General features: G+C 38.8%; 2 protein-coding genes across 4 annotated transcripts in view; one reads left to right on the top strand and one right to left on the bottom strand.

The window, feature by feature from the left end:
* The window catches only part of LOC145850252 (tripartite motif-containing protein 16-like), a 698,685-nt gene that overhangs the window by 348,856 nt on the left and 329,572 nt on the right, over window positions 1-20,257 (top strand). The gene's annotated exons all lie outside the window — the stretch shown is intronic.
* LOC145867183 (uncharacterized) overlaps window positions 6,485-20,257 on the bottom strand; it is a 32,412-nt gene continuing 18,639 nt past the window's right edge. The window contains exon 2 of the mRNA XM_082971233.1: window positions 6,485-9,321. Within this exon, the coding sequence (XP_082827359.1) occupies window positions 7,826-9,321 (1,496 nt within the window). The 3' untranslated portion in view covers window positions 6,485-7,825. The remainder of the gene's footprint in view (window positions 9,322-20,257) is intronic.

Below are 20,257 nucleotides of genomic sequence, written 5' to 3'. Positions count from 1 at the left end.
TGTCCGCCCCCTTGTGGAGGGAAATTAATATCTTAGATGGTACAGAACATGGACACAATGCAATTGGGATCAAGAAGAAGGTACAGATATGTTGTAGGACAGCTGCATTTGAAGTGTACATTTAACCTACATAGCAGTCAATACAAACTGACATCTATTAGCATACAAATGTGTGCAAATGATCTTTTCAGATCTTCTCAGAAATGAATTAGGTCCATGGAATGGATATAGACAAAAATATAATTCAAGGACTATCAGAGGTAGAGAGGCGAGGCAGGGGTGAGGACATCATCCTGCTATTTTGACAGTCCCTGAAGGACAATACAGAAGAGGGATTTGCTCTTATTCCTTCCCTTTCTCTAATGTATTTTGTAATAAAATGAGCAAGTGTAGTAAGATCATTGCTTTACTTTACTAGGACTGGAGACCACAGCAGTGATTCTGCTCTTGCCCTACCTCTTCAATGAGGACCCGAGTGGCCTTTATGTCCGTGACAAGGTATGCCTATGCACCAATCATCTGTTTCTTCATAAACATAGGTGTGCATGCTTATATAAAACTACAGCTTAACATTTGTTATGTTCTTTGTTAATTGTATGTGTATTAATCATTTCTTACTTTTGTTGACACAGATTTCACCGCTCTTCACTCCTTTACTGCACATCGGTGGAAATCCATTTCACCATGAGAGTGAAATCCCGCTGGCCTTTGATGGGGAGAACATCCAGGCCCTAGAGGACGTCCCCATGGGACTTGGGGCTCTGCTACGGCTGGATTTTTTATTTTCCCTTCAATTTCCCAAAAATGTCAGAAAAACACTTATGTTGTTAAGTTACTGTGTTCTGGGGATCAGAGAAGTTGGGGTGAAGTTACCAGGGCCGGTCATAAAGATGGAAAACTTACTAACATAACTAAGTGGATACAATATACACACTAAAGCTGAAAAATCTGTATTTAGCATCAAGTCTACAATATTGTTAGTTTACCTGTGATTCACTCCAGTTTCATCGAACTGCCCAGACTTTGTATTTTCTCAACTGCGATACCAACTCCAGTCAGCAGATGGCGATGTGCATCTTTCAGGTGATTCTGCCACTGTGACGTATAATCTAGTGGATGGGACGATTCTTCAGCATCAACAGCTAGTCAGCCACCTTGGTTCACTCTAACTTTATGGAAAAAGGTTTATTCAATAAATCTAGCAACTCCTCTCATACTGGGAAGAACCCCCCCCCAGCCTTAAGGGCAGTTTATTTCAAAAGTAGTACCTGGACGGAGAAAATCCAATTAGCGTTTTATAGTTACATCGTTAGGGTAACTTAACCTAAAGTGGACACACTCCCATCAGTTTCTGAGACAACTGCCCAGACTTTATAGACAGTTTAATAATGCTTAAACCTCATCTTTATCAAATGATCCATTAAAGATACCAACTCAAAACCTACGTTCGTCTACATATGGGTTGTTTAAATTGTATCTAATTGTATTACTTTATCAAATCTCTAGTAATCGATTATACACACATATAATTCATCATATTTTCATATATTCACAGAATCCATATAAAACATAAGACATTCTTAGGTACTCATGACAACCATTCCATTTGCTTTTTCAGGGACTCTCCATAGCAACGAAGCAGCTCTCCAAACATCCTCCCAGCGGAACCAAAAATATACGTTTGTTTCCAGGACAATGACCGGATCGTCAACGGTTCTCTAACCTCCCAGAGACCACGGCAAAATCAAGCCTCCCAGGAACTATAGATCTTCCGCTGCTTTCTAAAATATCATCCCCCTCTCAATACCACCCCGTGATCTTCTATGATGGGCAGTGAAGGAACCCCAAGATAACGTTATATCAAAGCTTATTATCCACATGTCAATCATCTGATTAAGCATATTTCTATATGAGGAACTATAGATCTATCTCTATGAGGAACTATAGATCTATCTCTATGAGGAACTATAGATCTATCTCTGAGGAACTATAGATCTATCTCTATGAGGAACTATAGATCTATCTCTATGAGGAACTATAGATCTATCTCTATGAGGAACTATAGATCTATCTCTATGAGGAACTATAGATCTATCTCTATGAGGAACTATAGATCTATCTCTAGGAGGAACTATAGATCTATCTCTAGGAGGAACTATAGATCTATCTCTAGGAGGAACTATAGATCTATCTCTAGGAGGAACTATAGATCTATCTCTATGAGGAACTATAGATCTATCTCTATGAGGAACTATAGATCTATCTCTATGAGGAACTATAGATCTATCTCTATGAGGAACTATAGATCTATCTCTATGAGGAACTATAGATCTATCTCTATGAGGAACTATAGATCTATCTCTAGGAGGAACTATAGATCTATCTCTAGGAGGAACTATAGATCTCTAGGAGGAACTATAGATCTCTGTGAGGAACTATAGATCTCTGTGAGGAACTATAGATCTCTGTGAGGAACTATAGATCTCTGTGAGGAACTATAGATCTCTAGGAGGAACTATAGATCTCTAGGAGGAAATATAGATATGTGAGGAACTATAGATCTCTGTGAGGAACTATAGATCTCTGTGAGGAACTATAGATCTCTAGGAGGAACTATAGATCTCTGTGAGGAACTATAGATCTCTGTGAGGAACTATAGATCTCTGTGAGGAACTATAGATCTCTGTGAGGAACTATAGATCTCTAGGAGGAACTATAGATCTCTAGGAGGAAATATAGATATGTGAGGAACTATAGATCTCTGTGAGGAACTATAGATCTCTAGGAGGAACTATAGACCTCTAGGAGGAACTATAGATCTCTAGGAGGAAATATAGATATGTGAGGAACTATAGATCTCTGTGAGGAACTATAGATCTCTAGGAGGAACTATAGATCTCTAGGAGGAACTATAGATCTCTAGGAGGAACTATAGATCTCTGTGATGAACTATAGATCTCTAGGAGGAACTATAGATCTCTGTGAGGAACTACAGATCTCTGTTGCTATCCAAACTTCAGATTAAGACACAATCACACAACTCTCATATCACAGTCACACAATGCTATTCCCAAACTTACCTAATCAATTAGTTGTTTTTGAACAATATTTTAACCTGCAGGAATATTTTCACATTTCTATGTCATGGTTAGTTCCTAGGATAATATAACTCATACATTTACATCTTTCAATACTTCTAAAATGGGGTACAGGTTTAAAATAATTACAGATACACCTTACTATCTTATACTATATCATAAATGGTCTTAACTAGTAAACACAGATTCTAGTTTTCATCCAGTTTGCACAGATAGCTGACTCAGCCTCAGAGCCTTCTGACTGGGCCCTGTTTACACCTCCACACAGGAATACACACTCAGAGCCTACTGACTGGGCCCTGTTTACACCTCCACACAGGAATACACACTCAGAGCCTCCTGACTGGGCCCTGTTTACACCTCCACACAGGAATACACACTCAGAGCCTACTGACTGGGCCCTGTTTACACCTCCACACAGGAATACACACTCAGAGCCTCCTGACTGGGCCCTGTTTACACCTCCACACAGGAACACACACTCAGAGCCTCCTGACTGGGCCCTGTTTACACCTCCACACAGGAATACACACTCAGAGCCTCCTGACTGGGCCCTGTTTACACCTCCACACAGGAACACACACTCAGAGCCTCCTGACTGGGCCCTGTTTACACCTCCACACAGGAATACACACTCAGAGCCTCCTGACTGGGCCCTGTTTACACCTCCACACAGGAACACACACTCAGAGCCTACTGACTGGGCCCTGTTTACACCTCCACACAGGAACACACACTCAGAGCCTACGAGGCTTTTCTAAAAACTACACTTTGCGTGTTTCTCTAACCTCTTTTTTTTTAAACTAGGTTTGAGATGTATCCACTCAGCTCGCTGTCTCTCAGGTCAAAGGTGGGTCTATCTGCTCTGTTCCCAAAGTGTGGTCTCCCTGAGATCAAGTTAGAGGGATCCCTGGAGCACCACTTACCCAGGTCATCAGGAGCGGTTTTAACATCCCCAAATGTGGTTAATTTCTTTCATAACAAATGAATAGACAAACTTGTCACACAAGTCAGAGTTATTCTGAAACTAAATCTTTATTCACTTATAAGGGAGCAGGTCAATACAACACACATATAAAGTCAATCAATTGGGTGCCCTATGATAATGATGGCTGGTCGAACAATCACCCCCAGATGATTCGTTGAGAGCCCCGAGACAAAAGTACAAAGGTCTTTTACAGCCAAGATGCACCCCTTTTAACCTACATGACCAACAACAGATGTATAGAACGGGTCACAAGGTTAAGATCTGTATGAAAGATACTGTCTGCTGAGAATAATAAGTATCTGCTGTAAAAACAGTACTCTTTGTGTAGAGACCAGGGTCTGGCCCTGGGGTCATCTCTCCCTGATACCATATAGAACAGAAACATTAACTCATGCTCTGGAATGCGGTCTCTTTAGGTTTTATCACCCAAAAGACATTGTAAATCTCCTGTCAGTGTTTTCTCCCAGAGGCCCATCCTCAGTAGAACACACAGACACAATAGTTCTAAGAACCCTCTATTCTGTTGCATAAAACAACCATTTGATGCAATAAAAGTATTATAACATAATCTTGTAGTTTTGCTCTCAGTGTCCACTGAAAGTTGACTAGTAACAACAACTGGGACCTAAAAGACACCCACCATGAGACCCACTAAATCTGCCCAAGAAGAGGAAAACAAAAGAAAAACCCACACCAAACTTAAAGACAGGAAGTAAACCAAAAAGGTGGAGCAACTAAAGGTGTTGACTCTCCACATGTATCAAGACAACTGGAGCACTGGGCCAGACACTCTTAAATAGAACCTGGACCAGCTCAGGTGAAACACCTTCCCACTAACGAGATGGACAAGCCAGCACAGGTGTAACACATACTGACTAACCAGGCGACACCAATATGTACCCAAGACACATTTCAGTTGAATGCATTCAGTTGTACAATCAATCAATTCAGATCAAATGTATTTATATAGCCCTTCTTACATCAGCTGATATCTCAAAGTACTGTACAGAAACCCAGCCTAAAACCCCAAACAACAAACAATGCAGGTGTAGAAGCACGGTGGCTAGGAAAAACTCCCTAGGAAAAACTCCCTAGAAAGGCCAAAACCTAGGAAGAAACCTAGAGAGGAACCAGGCTATGAGGGGTGGCCAGTCCTCTTCTGGCTGTGCAGGGTGGAGATTATAACAGAACATGGCCAAGATGTTTAAATGTTCATAGATGACCAGCAGGGTCAAATAATAATAATCACAGTGGTTGTCGAGGGTGCAACAAGTACCTCAGGAGTAAATGTCAGTTGGCTTTTCATAGCCAATCATTCAGAGTATCTCTACAACTTCCATTTCACATTATAATCATCTACAAAGCTTCACCTTCACGAATATAAACATGGTGTCTACTGGCTGTCAACAATTAAAAACAAGAAAAAACACATTTCTAAATAATAATATACAATCAACAAATAAAAACAAGAAAGCAAAATAATAATTATTTATTACACGTATAATTTTTTTATCCTTTTTCTTTCTATAGAATCCTAAAATTCTAGCTTCTAGAACTCTCGTCTTCCTAAAACTCACTAGCTTCTAGAACTCTCGTCTTCCTAAAACCCACTAGCTTCTAGAACTCTCGTCTTCCTAAAACCCACTAGCTTCTAGAACTCTCGTCTTCCTAAAACTCACTAGCTTCTAGAACTCTTGTCTTCCTAAAACCCACTAGCTTCTAGAACTGTCGTCTTCCTAAAACCCACTAGCTTCTAGAACTCTCGTCTTCCTAAAACTCACTAGCTTCTAGAACTCTCGTCTTCCTAAAACCCACTAGCTTCTAGAACTCTCGTCTTCCTAAAACTCACTGGCTTCTAGAACTCTCGTCCACTTGGAACGAGCCCAAACAAAACTCATCTCCAATACGGAAAAACGTGCAGTCAAAATAAATTGGGATCCATGGCAACGCAATGGCTAAACACAAAACATTTTTGACTGCCCAGCCTTGAGACAATCAGCAACCAAGTTGCCCTGAAAACGGACATTTCTGATTTCAAGAGGAAACTCTGGCAATATCCGTAGTAACTTTCCACCTCAGCTTCTCTCCCTTTTCAGGGTTCACTAGATAGGCATGTTGTTGGATCGGGGCCCAGTCCCCAATGTCATGCTCTAGTACATTTAGGTTGGCACATCTGAGAATGAACACAGATATTCTAAAATGACATTATAAAATGATCCCTGATATTACGTCAATATAATTGTACCCAAAAATGGTCAGTTGGTTGCATAAATCATTGATTACTAAATGCTACATTAATTGTAAATATGAAATATCAAACCAAATGTACACCCCTTTGTTAATATGTATTGGCAATAATTAAATTAATGGTGAGGCATAAAATAATAAAACATGTATCTTTTGTCAGGCTGAATGTTTGAAATATGAGGTGATTTGAGTCATGCTTCTTCAGTAGTGGAATAAAGACAATTAGCACTTGAATGTTGTCAATAAATGCTGGAGTGATGTAGGATTGTTAATACAATTGATTATAGACCAATTTATTATACTGAGTCAATGTGTATAGGCTGCAAGGACGTTGAATTTAAGTTGTTTTCAAGTCAATGAAAAAAACGACATCTTCTCAACTTTCACTTTCAACTAAAACTGAATGTGTATTGGATGTTGGGCATAGTCTTATTTTCAACATCTTTTCAATTACATTTTGCTGGGTGGGATATTTTCCATGCATGGAAAGGGGTTGGAGGCAAAGGACAAATAAATAAGTGCTACCAAACATAACAAGCATTTCACAAACACTACAGTGTATAAATAAGACGCATTAAATAAAACCACAATGAGGACAAGTTTTCATTGGGTATATCGTACGAAAAGCATCAGAATTATCTTAAATAGGAAAACAATTCAAGTTTAGAATCACAACATAAAATACATAGGCATTTCATCATTAAGTCCTTTAGGAAATAATGTCTGGTGGGCTGTCCAAATCAAAAACCAAAATGCAGAAACAGTTTGTGATGTATTGAAAACCTAAACATAACATGTGCTATATACACAAACATCTGCCACAATAATCATATTACTTGTATTTTTATTAAACAAGCTTCTTATAAACTGCACAAGCACCAGAAACGCTGTTGTTTTGATAAGTAGCAATAAATCACTGATATCGATTAGGGGGGAAATCAGGTTGAACGTGATGTTGAAACTAACACAACTAAAAAAAACACATGGAAATGGGAGATATATTTTACCTCACTGATTAGAGGACAACCTGCAGAAGACAGTCAGCTACATTTTGGAGTGATGCATTTAAATGTAGGGGTCACTAAACAAAGGAACACAACACTTATTTGTCATAACTCATCGCTAAAATCATTTGTGTGACAGGAGGGAGATGAGGTTGCACATCCTGTTAAACTAACAGCTCAAAAACCACACGGAATCTGGGAATAATGTGTACATCCCTGGTTAGAGGACAATTTGTAGAAAACAGCCAGATACAGATACATTTGAAGTGTTGCATTTTGATTCAAGTGGGTCACCAACGTGGTAAGTGTAACGACCCTTTCAGAGCCTGAGGCTAATATCCATATCATGTTGATGAAGGGGCAAACGTTTAGGGTTCTACATTGTCCTACTACAATGTGTTAACATTCTACATTGTGAAATTAATTTATTGATATCATGAAACAACTCCATGTATTTTCTGATATTTGATCAGAGATCTTTTATCAGATTATCTCTGGTCAGAGCTAAAAGGTTTCTTTCCTGTGTGTGTTCTCTTGTGTACAGTCAGATTGCGAGATGCAGCAAAACTCTTCCCACATTGATCACAGCTATAAGGTTTCTCACCTGTGTGTGTTCTCTGGTGTAATGTCAGCTGGTCAGATCTAACAAAAGTCTTCCCACACTGATCACATGTATAAGGCTTCTCCCCTGTGTGTATTCTCCTGTGTACAGTCAGACTCCCAGAATGAACAAAATTCTTCCCACATTGATCACAGCTATAAGGTTTCTCTCCTGTGTGTGTTCTCTGGTGTAAAGTCAGCTGGCCAGATCCTGAAAAACTCTTCCCACATTGATCACAGCTATAAGATTTCTCTCCTGTGTGTGTTCTCTGGTGCACAGTCAGCTGCCCAAATTGACCAAAACTCTTCCCACATTGATCACAGCAATAGGGTTTCTCTCCTGTGTGTATTCTCTGGTGTAGAGTCAGATTGCTAGATGCAGCAAAACTCTTCCAACATTGATCACAGCTAAAAGGTTTCTCTCCTGTGTGAGTTCTCTGGTGTAATGTCAGCTGGCGAGATTGAACAAATGTCTTCCCACATTGACCACAGCTATAAGGTTTCTCACCTGTGTGTGTTCTCTGGTGTAATGTCAGCTGGTCAGATCGAACAAAAGTCTTCCCACACTGATCACATGTATAAGGCTTCTCCCCTGTGTGTATTCTCCTGTGTACAGTCAGACTCCCAGAATGAACAAAATTCTTCCCACATTGATCACAGCTATAAGATTTCTCTCCTGTGTGTGTTCTCTGGTGTAAAGTCAGCTGGCCAGATCCTGTAAAACTCTTCCCACATTGATCACAGCTATACGATTTCTCTCCTGTGTGTATTCTCTGGTGTCTTGTCAGATTGCCAGATCCTGTAAAACTCTTCCCACATTGATCACAGCTATAAGGTTTCTCTCCTGTGTGTGTTCTCTGGTGTAAAGTCAGCTGGCCAGATCCTGTAAAACTCTTCCCACATTGATCACAGCTATAAGGTTTCTCTCCTGTGTGTATTCTCTGGTGTCTTGTCAGATTGCCAGATCCTGTAAAACTCTTCCCACATTGATCACAGCTATAAGGTTTCTCTCCTGTGTGTATTCTCTGGTGTAGAGTCAGATTGCTAGATGCAGAAAAACTCTTCCCACATTGATCACAGCTAAAAGGTTTCTCTCCTGTGTGTATTCTCTGGTGTAATGTCAGTTCGCTAGATCTTGTAAAACTCTTCCCACATTGATCACAGCAATAGGGTTTCTCTCCTGTGTGTATTCTCCTGTGTACAGTCAGCTTCCCAGAATTAACAAAACTCTTCCCACAGTCAGAGCAGCAGTGAGTTCTCTTCCCTGTGGATCTCTGCAGGTGTTTATTGAGGTGTTCTGATCTGGAGAGACTCTTCTCTGCCTCTTCAGCATCATGAGGTTGTTGAGGCTCCCCAGAGGACCCACGATAGTCCCGTCTCTCTCCTGTGTGAACAACAAAGTTAGACAGATGATTAAAGGCCCACAACAGCAGAAATCCACTGTAAAAGGTGATGCCAACAGCGTAGCCATGATGTTGTACAACAATTGACATCTGTAATGAATGTAAAAATGATTTGACAATTGTCTTAAAATGAGCAAGAATAGTCATATTTTGTCTTGTTTTCACATAAGTAGTAACATCGATGATTGTAGGCTAGAAATAAGTTATTCATGTTGTTGAACCTCTAAGCAGTGTGCCGGACGACTTTTGGTCTCCAATATTCTGCCCCTTTCTGTGTTTGGACTATAAGGGCGACACAATTTGGTTGCAGAAACTCCTCCCTGCTAATAAGGAAACCACTAGTTATGGATGTAGTATATCTGGTAATGAGGAAACCACTAGTTATGGATGTAGTATATCTGGTAATGAGGAAACAACTAGTTATGGATGTAGTATATCTGGTCATGAGGAAACCACTAGTTATGGATGTAGTATATCTGGTAATGAGGAAACCACTAGTTATGGATGTAGTATATCTGGTAATGAGGAAACCACTAGTTATGGATGTAGTATATCTGGTAATGAGGAAACCACTAGTTATGGATGTAGTATATCTGGTAATGAGGAAACCACTAGTTATGGATGTAGTATATCTGCTAATGAGGAAACCACTAGTTATGGATGTAGTATATCTGCTAATGAGGAAACCACTAGTTATGGATGTAGTATATCTGGTAATGAGGAAACCACTAGTTATAGATGTAGTATATCTGGTAATGAGGAAACCACTAGTTATGGATGTAGTATATCTGGTAATGAGGAAACCACTAGTTATGGATGTAGTATATCTGGTAATGAGGAAACCGCTAGTTATGGATGTAGTATATCTGGTAATGAGGAAAACACTAGTTATGGATGTAGTATATCTGGTAATGAGGAAACCACTAGTTATGGATGTAGTATATCTGGTAATGAGGAAACCACTAGTTATGGATGTAGTATATCTGGTAATGAGGAAACCACTAGTTATGGATGTAGTATATCTGCTAATGAGGAAACCACTAGTTATGGATGTAGTATATCTGGTAATGAGGAAACCACTAGTTATGGATGTAGTATATCTGGTAATGAGGAAACCACTAGTTATGGATGTAGTATATCTGGTAATGAGGAAACCACTAGTTATGGATGTAGTATATCTGGTAATGAGGAAACCACTAGTTATGGATGTAGTATATCTGGTAATGAGGAAACCACTAGTTATGGATGTAGTATATCTGGTAATGAGGAAACCGCTAGTTATGGATGTAGTATATCTGGTAATGACGAAACCACTAGTTATGGATGTAGTATATCTGGTAACGAGGAAACCACTAGTTATGGATGTAGTATATCTGGTAATGAGGAAACCACTAGTTATGGATGTAGTATATCTGGTAAATAACCACTAGTTATGGATGTAGTATATCTGGTAATGTGGAAACCACTAGTTATGGATGTAGTATATCTGGTAATGAGGAAACCACTAGTTATGGATGTAGTATATCTGCTAATGAGGAAACCACTAGTTATGGATGTAGTATATCTGGTAATGAGGAAACCACTAGTTATGGATGTAGTATATCTGCTAATGAGGAAACCACTAGTTATGGATGTAGTATATCTGGTAATGAGGAAACCACTAGTTGTGGATGTAGTATATCTGGTAATGAGGAAACCACTAGTTATGGATGTAGTATATCTGGTAATGAGGAAACCACTAGTTATGGATGTAGTATATCTGCCTGGAGCAAAAATGGTGAGCGAAGATGATCGTTTTTCACAATGTATTCTGAATATTACAGCGCACTATCAGGACAAGATCAGGAGTGCTACTCAAGTAAACTCACATTAAGTTCTGTCTATTCACTAATTCAGCACTGTGGGGGAAAACTCAGGAGAGTTCTCATAGGCTGACAGCAAAAATAGCCTCCATTTACAGGTTGCATATGAGTGCATTTCACATTACTTTTGGATTATAATTGTAAAGCTCGTTTGAACCTCCTGCTTAATATGTTTGTGTTATTGTCGCAAATCAACTGCTTTACACTTAAAAAACACTTCAACCAGTAAAATGCTCTTTGGCTAGCTTTAACATCAGCCTGACAATGAGGCTTTGTACACTAAGTGTTTAACAAATTGGCCCATAACTTCACCTAACAATAACATAGACCTACTGTAGGACCCATAACTTCACCTAACAACAACATAGACCTACTGTAGGACCCATAACTTCTAACAACAACATAGACCTACTGTAGGACCCATAACTTCACCTAACAATAACATAGACCTACTGTAGGACCCATAACTTCACCTAACAACAACATAGACCTACTGTAGGACCCATAACTTCACCTAACAACAACATAGACCTACTGTAGGATTCAGATTCAGATCAATAACCTAAACCACAAGGCCAAATCTACACTGGAGGAGCTTACCAAGATGACATTGAATGTTCCTGAGTGGCCTAGTTACAGTTCGGACTTAAATCATCTTGAAAGTCAATGCAAGACGAGAAAATGGCTTTCTAGCAATGATCAACAACCAACTTGACAGAACAGGAAGGATTTTAAAAAGAATAATGAATATTCACATGAATATCAGTCTCCTATTGGATGACATCACGACTTCCCATCAAGCCAACTCCTTGAAGGCCTTACTATGACATCACTCACTCCGTCTAGTTTGCAGTTGTCTAAAAAAACACTATTTTGCTCAAAACATTTATTTGTTTCCCATTAGTGTGTTTATACTTTACTGTATTTATATCACTTTTCAACAGGAAAGGACGTCATGAACAATTCCGACAGTACAAAAACATATTCAAGTGTAGAATGCCCTTTTAAAATCACACATTAGTTCAACAACTGCAGAGTTTGTGTCCCTGTTTTATAAGATAGTACTCACTGTATTTACTGGTGTTAATCAGATCAATGTCCCTGTTTTATTAGATAGTACTCACTGTATTTACTGGTGTTAATCAGATCAATGTCCCTGTTTTATTAGATAGTACTCACTGTATTTACTGGTGTTAATCAGATCAATGTCCCTGTTTTATTAGATAGTACTCAACTGTATTTACTGGTGTTAATTAGATCAATGTCCCTGTTTTATTAGATAGTACTCACTGTATTTACTGGTGTTAACCAGATCAATGTCCCTGTTTTATAAGATGGTACTCACTGTATTTACTGGTGTTAATTAGATCAATGTCCCTGTTTTATTAGATAGTACTCACTGTATTTACTGGTGTTAATCAGATCAATGTCCCTGTTTTATTAGATAGTACTCACTGTATTTACTGGTGTTAATCAGATCAATGTCCCTGTTTTATTAGATAGTACTCACTGTATTTACTGGTGTTAACCAGATCAATGTCCCTGTTTTATTAGATAGTACTCACTGTATTTACTGGTGTTAATCAGATCAATGTCCCTGTTTTATAAGATAGTACTCACTGTATTTACTGGTGTTAACCAGAACAATGTCCCTGTTTTATAAGATAGTACTCACTGTATTTACTGGTGTTAATCAGATCAATGTCCCTGTTTTATTAGATAGTACTCACTGTATTTACTGGTGTTAATCAGTTCTCCAGTCTTCTCTTCTTCGTCCTCCTCTAATGTGACAGTAATCTCCCCCTCTTCATCCTTCATTCCAAAAACGTCTTCATCTTCTTTCACTTCATCCTCTTCTTTCACAGTAACATCCTCCTCCTCCTTCACTCTGAACACGTCTTCCTCTTCTTTCTCTGTAACGTCTTTCTCTTCTTCTTTCACTGTAACAGCCTCACCCTCTACTTGTTTTTGTATTGTAACAGCCTCCTCTTCCTCCTCCTCTTTCACCAGAGCTTCTTTCTCCGTCCAGCAGACCTCCTCTTCTTTAACAGGAGGAGAGTAGCTTAGTGAACTCATGGTCGGAGATAATAGCTAGTTAGCATTAGCGACTAGACTAGTGCTAACTTGACCAGACAGCTAGTTGACTTACAACGTAAATATTACATAAAATGGAGTACTATGTTTAAATCACAGTGGCGATTAAACCACGAAATTGTCTAAAGAACTTGAATGTTCCGACTTTGTCGGCTAGCGAGCTACCGAGGTGGCTGCAGTTGTTGAAGAAGCGTTCCGTCCACTAGATTATACGTCACACTAGAAACATCGCCTGAAAGACACATATCGCCATCTGCTGTCTGGAGGGAGGAAACGCAGTTGAGGAGGGAAAACTATTTTTATTCTTTCATTGAATTATAATATTATAAAGCAGTTTAGGGAAACGTTTTTTTCTCTCTATTAAATATGAATATTATATCAACACGTACAAAGAGCAACAAGTGTTGTTTGATTAGTTCAGATTTTTTTTATGAGAATTTAAAACAAACTCTACATCTACTCCACATCTGTATTTCTGATTCGGTCAAATAACTAGATATCAAAATAAGCACCTAGTTATTGATACCCTTGATAAAGACGAGCAAAAATTACTGTATAAAATAAATAAATAAACTTTACCCACTACCAGGATATTTTAGCCCAAAACCTGGTTACCTCTCTGCTAGGAGGCTGAAACTTGGCCATAAGTGGATCTTCCAGCAAGACACATCAACATCCATGAAGAAATGGTTAATTGGGCACAAAATCAACATTTTCAATGGCCATCTCAGTCTTCGGACTTGAACTCCATTGAAAACCTGTGGTTTGAATTGATCAGGGCAGTCCATAAGACAGACTAAATAAATCAAGGACCTGGAGAGATTCTGTATGGAGGAATGGCTTGTTCGACATTGCAAGCGACTGCCGATTGACTGATCTACAAATTCCCTGTTGCTGCTGTTGAAAGAAGCGTTCCGTCCACTACATTATACGTCACACTAGCATCGCCTTAAAGCCCCACATGATGTATTGTTACACCATGTAGGAGCAGTATAGACCTAGTCTGTTCATTATATACATCTACATGATGTATTGTTACACCATGTAGGAGCAGTATAGACCTAGTCTGTTCATTATATACATCTACATGATGTATTGTTACACCATGTAGGAGCAGTATAGACCTAGTCTGTTCATTATAGACATCTACATGATGTATTGTTACACCATGTAGGAGCAGTATAGACCTAGTCTGTTCATTATATACATCTACACGATGTATTGTTACACCGTGTAGGAGCAGTATAGACCTAGTCTGTTCATTATATACATCTACATGATGTATTGTTACACCATGTAGCAGCAGTATAGACCTAGTCTGTTCATTATATACATCTACATGATGTATTGTTACACCATGTAGGAGCAGTATGGACCTAGTCTGTTCATTATATACATCTACATGATGTATTGTTACACCATGTAGCAGCAGTATGGAGGTACAGTGGGGGACAAAATTGTTGACACTCTTGATAAAGATGAGCAAAAACGACTCTATAAAAAAAATTCAAATACTGAGCTATATTGTGTCAAAAATACAGGGAAATGATTTTATACTAATACAATAGCTCAGAGAAAGATATTTAGTTTAACATGTAATTCTCAAAAGGTAGGGGTCTGAATTATTGCCACCCATGTTTTCAATACTCCAGCACCTTCCCCTTGGGAGAATAAAGACACTGAAATGTTTTATGAGATTAGAGAACACATTGGGTGGGATCTTCAAGCCCAATACCAAACCAATCAGGTGGTTGTTTGATGAAATGAAGCTTCAGACGCCATTGATGACGTGCTGCTGATAAAGTGATACAGGCATCGGTACACTGCTTTGAAGTTTACTGCTTAGCGATTTGGACGCAGGCGTCGTAGCTCCGGTATCAAAAGTAACATCCCTACTGACAACAAGGCAGCAGAGTCTACCGTGCTAATGCGTTCCCACTAGATATCACAACCACACAGTATATGAAAGCATGAGGTGTGGCTGACGTTTACAAGCTGGAGCTAAATACCGAGCTAGCATACAAACTCTGTAGCACATAGTGCATTGTGGGTAGTTTAGAAGATATCCGGAAATAAGTCAAGAAATATGTAACAACGCAAAAACATAACTGTTTGTACTTATAGGGAACCATATCGTGACTACAACTAGCTTACTACGTCTTTAACCACACTGTGTTGTTACACTAGCGAGTAAAAATGAATGCTTCCTATACTTTAACCTTTTGTCTGAAAATTAAAATAAACATTTTACTCAACTGCGTTACCCACTCCAGTCAGCAGATGGCGGTGTGGGAATTTAAGGTAATGCTGTTGGTGTGACGTATAATGTAGTGGACGGAACGCTTCTTTCAACAGTAGCAACAGTTATTCAGCCACCTCGGTAGCTTGCTAGACAAAATAGCCGAACCAATAAAGCTCTTTAGACGCTTTCGTGTATATTAGCCACTGTGTTTTAAACCCACCACTGTCGTCTAGTTAGTTATCAGATTTAATTTCATATTTGCGGTGTTGTTGTTATTAGTCAGCTAGCGGGCTGGTTAAGTTAGCATTAGCCTAGCTAGCTAACATCTCCGACCATGAGTTCACTAAGCTACTCTCCTCCTGATAAAGATGATGTTGTTGTTGAACTGATGTGTGGTGTTAGAGGGGAAATATTCAATAGCTACATCCATATTGTTACTTTTAAATTAGTTATTTATGGCCATTGAGTCTTGAAGAATATAACACATGCCTCATGAGCTTAGTTCAACTGTTGTACCCCATCAGAACCCCAAATAAGCTTTTTATACTCCAATGTTTAGAAACAATTTAAATGATAAACAAACACTGTAAACACTCACACTCAAAACATGGTTAAAACTATGTTGATATCATGGATGGTCAGTCCTTGTATCCATAGGTCCGTCTATGAATTTGAGAGTAGTTACATTTCTCCAGCCCCATCATCATCTTATTACCAAATCAGTGGTGGAATTACAGCTTTGTTATTGTTTGAACTGCAGATTAATTGGTTGATTGTGTGGCTTGTTTAAAGGGACAACCTAGTTTTTAAACAGAAACAAAATGGCTGCCCAGAGACTTGGTTTGGTAAACAGCTGAGGGATGGGGGAAGGAGAAGTGTAACCACTCTGAAATTCATAGAGAAAGCTATTGTAGCAACCGTAACCCAACACCTAGCGACCTCGTCAAGAAGTTCAGACATCTTGGTGTAACAGTTATAAGCTGTTGACTTGACAGTCGCTGGACCCAGGTTTGAGTTCAGCTCAGGACTACCCCCTGAATTCACTACACTCTGAATACAAGGACTGGCTGGCCATAAGGTCAAAATTATAGTTTTAACCAGATTTCAAGGCTATACAGTGCTTGTTTACAAACAGTGGCGTTTTTCAAGCTTATGTTTTGGTTTCTGATGGGGTAATACAGTTGAAACATTTGAGGCATTTCTAAGTTATATTCTTCAAGAATCAATGGTTATATAGTAAATGGGTCTTTCTATAACTGCCAGTGTAGATTTTCCTGTGGGGGTCAAATTGTTAGAGCTGTTGATAAGTCATTAGCTGTGTTAGAATACTCATACTAACCGTACTATTTGTGATGTTAATTGAGTATATAGTGTGCTTATTGGTCATAGTATGATATAGTTAGTATGCCAAAACCTCCCGGATGTCGTACTAAATTCGCCATAATATGACGTAAACACGCAGTACGTTAGGGCCCATAATGCAATTCTTCAGGAAATGGGCGTGGCTTCACATCGTTTTCAGATTTGAAGAAAATTGCAGAAAATATGCAGCCGAAGTCCAACAAGAGCCGAATCAAATTCATTGCTTTAACTAATTATGACAAATGTTAAGAAAATGTTGAGCAATGTAATAAAATAATTACTTTTCAAATAAGTTACTTTACACGTCATTTTGGCTGACTATTTGCTAGCATGTTATTACAGCAGTATGTACCGGTATGTTAACTAGCTACCTAACGTTAGTTGGCTACTTATACATCAAACTTGCCAGTATATGAACTATATTCTATCTAACTAACTACCCAACGTTTATTGACTTGATTATTCCCGTCATTCTTAGCTTAGCTAAATGGTATAGTCGTTGTGCTTTCTCAATGGACATTCGGGTGCTTTCATAAATTCACTCTGATTGACTATCTACTCTGATTTCTGAGCACTCTCGTCTGAGTACCAGAGAGCAGAATAATGAATTTACTAGCGCTCAACACCCGTTCAATATGTCCAGGTGTCAGTAAACGTAGGCAACAAAAACCGTAAATAAATGTTTTCCAGCAGCACAGTTACAGTCACCCTGGATAACATGAAAACTGCCTAACAGCTCTGCTAGGGCGAGTAAAATGGTCAGAGTCTCATTTGTGTCTGGAAGTAGCAAAGATAATATTCAGAATACATTGTGAAAAACTAAAATCTTTGCTCACCATTTTTGCTCCAGGCCGATATAGTACATCCATAACTATCGGTTTCCTCATTAGCAGGGAGGAGTTTCTGCAATCAAATTGCCCTCGTGCCACAATTTTAGCAAACATAGAAAGGGGCCTATATTGGAGACCAAAATTCGTCTGGCACACTGCTTAGAGTTTCAACAACATGAATAACTTATTTCTAGCCTACAATCATCGATGTTACTACTAATGTGAAAACAAGACAAAATATGACTATTATTGCTCATTTTAAGGCAAATTTCAAATAATTGTAACATTCATTACAGACGTCAATTGTTGTCAGACATCATGGCTCCGCTGTAGGCATCACCTTTTACAGTGGATTACCGCTGTTGTGGGCCTTTAATCATCTGTCTGACTTTGTTGTTCACACAGGAGAGAGACGTGACTATCGTGGATCCTCTGGGGAGCCTCAACAACCTCTTGATGCTGAAGAGGCAGAGAAGAGTCTCTCCAGATCAGAACACCTCAATAAACACCTGCAGAGATCCACAGGGAAGAGAACTCACTGCTGCTCTGACTGTGGGAAGAGATTCACCTCATCAGGCATTAAAATTCATCAGAGAGTTTTACTGACTCTAGTGGTCTGACGAAACACCAGAGAATACACACAGGAGAGAAACCTTATAGCTGTGATCAATGTGGGAAGAGGTTTGCTGCATCTACCAGTCTGACTCTACATCAGAGAACACACACAGGAGAGAAATCTTATATCTGTGGTCAATGTGTGAAGAGTTTTGCTCGATCTGGAGAGCTGACAGCTCACCAGAGAATACACACAGGAGAGAAATCTTATAGCTGTGATCAATGTGGGAAGAGTTTTGCTGCAACTAGAACTCTGACACTACACCAGAGAAAACACACAGGAGAGAAATCTTATAGCTGTGATCAATGTGGGAAGAGTTTTTGTCGATCTGGAGTGCTGACAGTGCACCAGAGAAGACACACAGGAGAGAAACCTTATAGCTGTGATCAATGTGGGAAGAGTTTTACTACATCTTTCTATCTGACTAAACACCAGAGAATACACACAGGAGAGAAATCTTATAGCTGTAATCAATGTGGGAAGACTTTTACTCAGTCAACCAACCTGGTATCACATCAGAGAACACACACAGGAGAGAAATTTTATAGCTGTGGTGAATGTGGGAAGAGTTTTACTCAGTCAAACAGCCTGGTATCACATCAGAGAACACACACAGGAGAGAAATCTCATAGCTGTAATCAATGTGGGAAGAGATACTCTGATAAAAGATCTCTGATTAAACATCAGAAAATTCATGAAGGAGTTGTTTCATGATATCAGTGAAATAAAATGTAGAATGTTTTAACATTGTAGTAGGAGTATTTTAATGATGTCACAATGTAGAACCCTAAATGTTTGTCCCCTGTTCTATTGATTTCAACATGATATGGATATTAGCCTCAGGGGGAAAATCCAGGCTCTGAAATGGAAGAGTTACTATTTATGTGATTTAACAAAAAGTACTAACACAAAAAGAGCTGTGTTACACTTACCACGTTGGTGACCCACTGGAATCAAAATGCAACACTTCAAAATGTAGCGAGCTGTTTTCTACATGTTGTCCACTAACCAGGGATGTACACATTATTCCCAGATTCCGTGTGATTTTTGAGCTGTTAGTTTTAACAGGACGTGCAACCTCATCTCCCTCCTGTCGTACAATTGATTTCAACATGATATTAATGAGTGATGACAAATAAGTGTTGTGTTCCTTTATTTAGTGACCCCTACATTTAAATGCATCACTCCAAAATGTAGCTGACTGTCTTCTGCAGGTTGTCCTCTAACCAGTGAGGTAAAATATATCTCCCATTCCATGTGTTTTTTTAGTTGTGTTAGTTTCAACAGCACGTACAACCTGATTTCCCCCCTAATCGATATTAGTGATTTATTGCTACTTGTCAAAACAACAGCGTTTTTGGTGCTTGTACAGTTTTATAAGGTGCTTGTTTTAAATAATACAAGTAATATGATTATTGTGACAGATGTTTGTGTATGTATTACATTTTATGTTTAGGTTTTCAATTTATCACAAACTGTTTCTGCATTTGGACTACTGATTTGGACACGTTTAAGCTGTGACATTGGGGATATCTCACCTAGCAAAATATCGTAGAAAATAAGACTTTGCCCGACATACAATATAAGTTTGGTTTTAGTTGAAAGTGAAAGTTGAAAAGAAAACAATTTAATTTCAACATACTTACAGCCTATACACATAGTCACAGTACAATAATCAATTATATGAACAATCCTACATCACTCCAGTATTTATTTACAACATTCAACTACTAATTGTCTTTATTCCACTACTGAAGAAGCATGACTCAAATCACCTCATATTTCGAACATTAAGCCTGACAAAAGATACATTTTATGCCTCACCATTAAGTGAATTATTGCTAATACATATTAACAAAGGGGTGTACATTTGGGTTTTATATTTCATGTTTAATATTCATGTAAGATTTA

The sequence above is a fragment of the Salmo salar genome, unplaced genomic scaffold (assembly GCF_965601325.2).
Source record: "Salmo salar unplaced genomic scaffold, fSalSal1 ptg000221l, whole genome shotgun sequence".
Taxonomy (NCBI): domain Eukaryota; kingdom Metazoa; phylum Chordata; class Actinopteri; order Salmoniformes; family Salmonidae; genus Salmo; species Salmo salar.
Note: the sequence above shows the minus strand (reverse complement) of the source record. Positions and strands in the feature narration are given on the sequence as shown.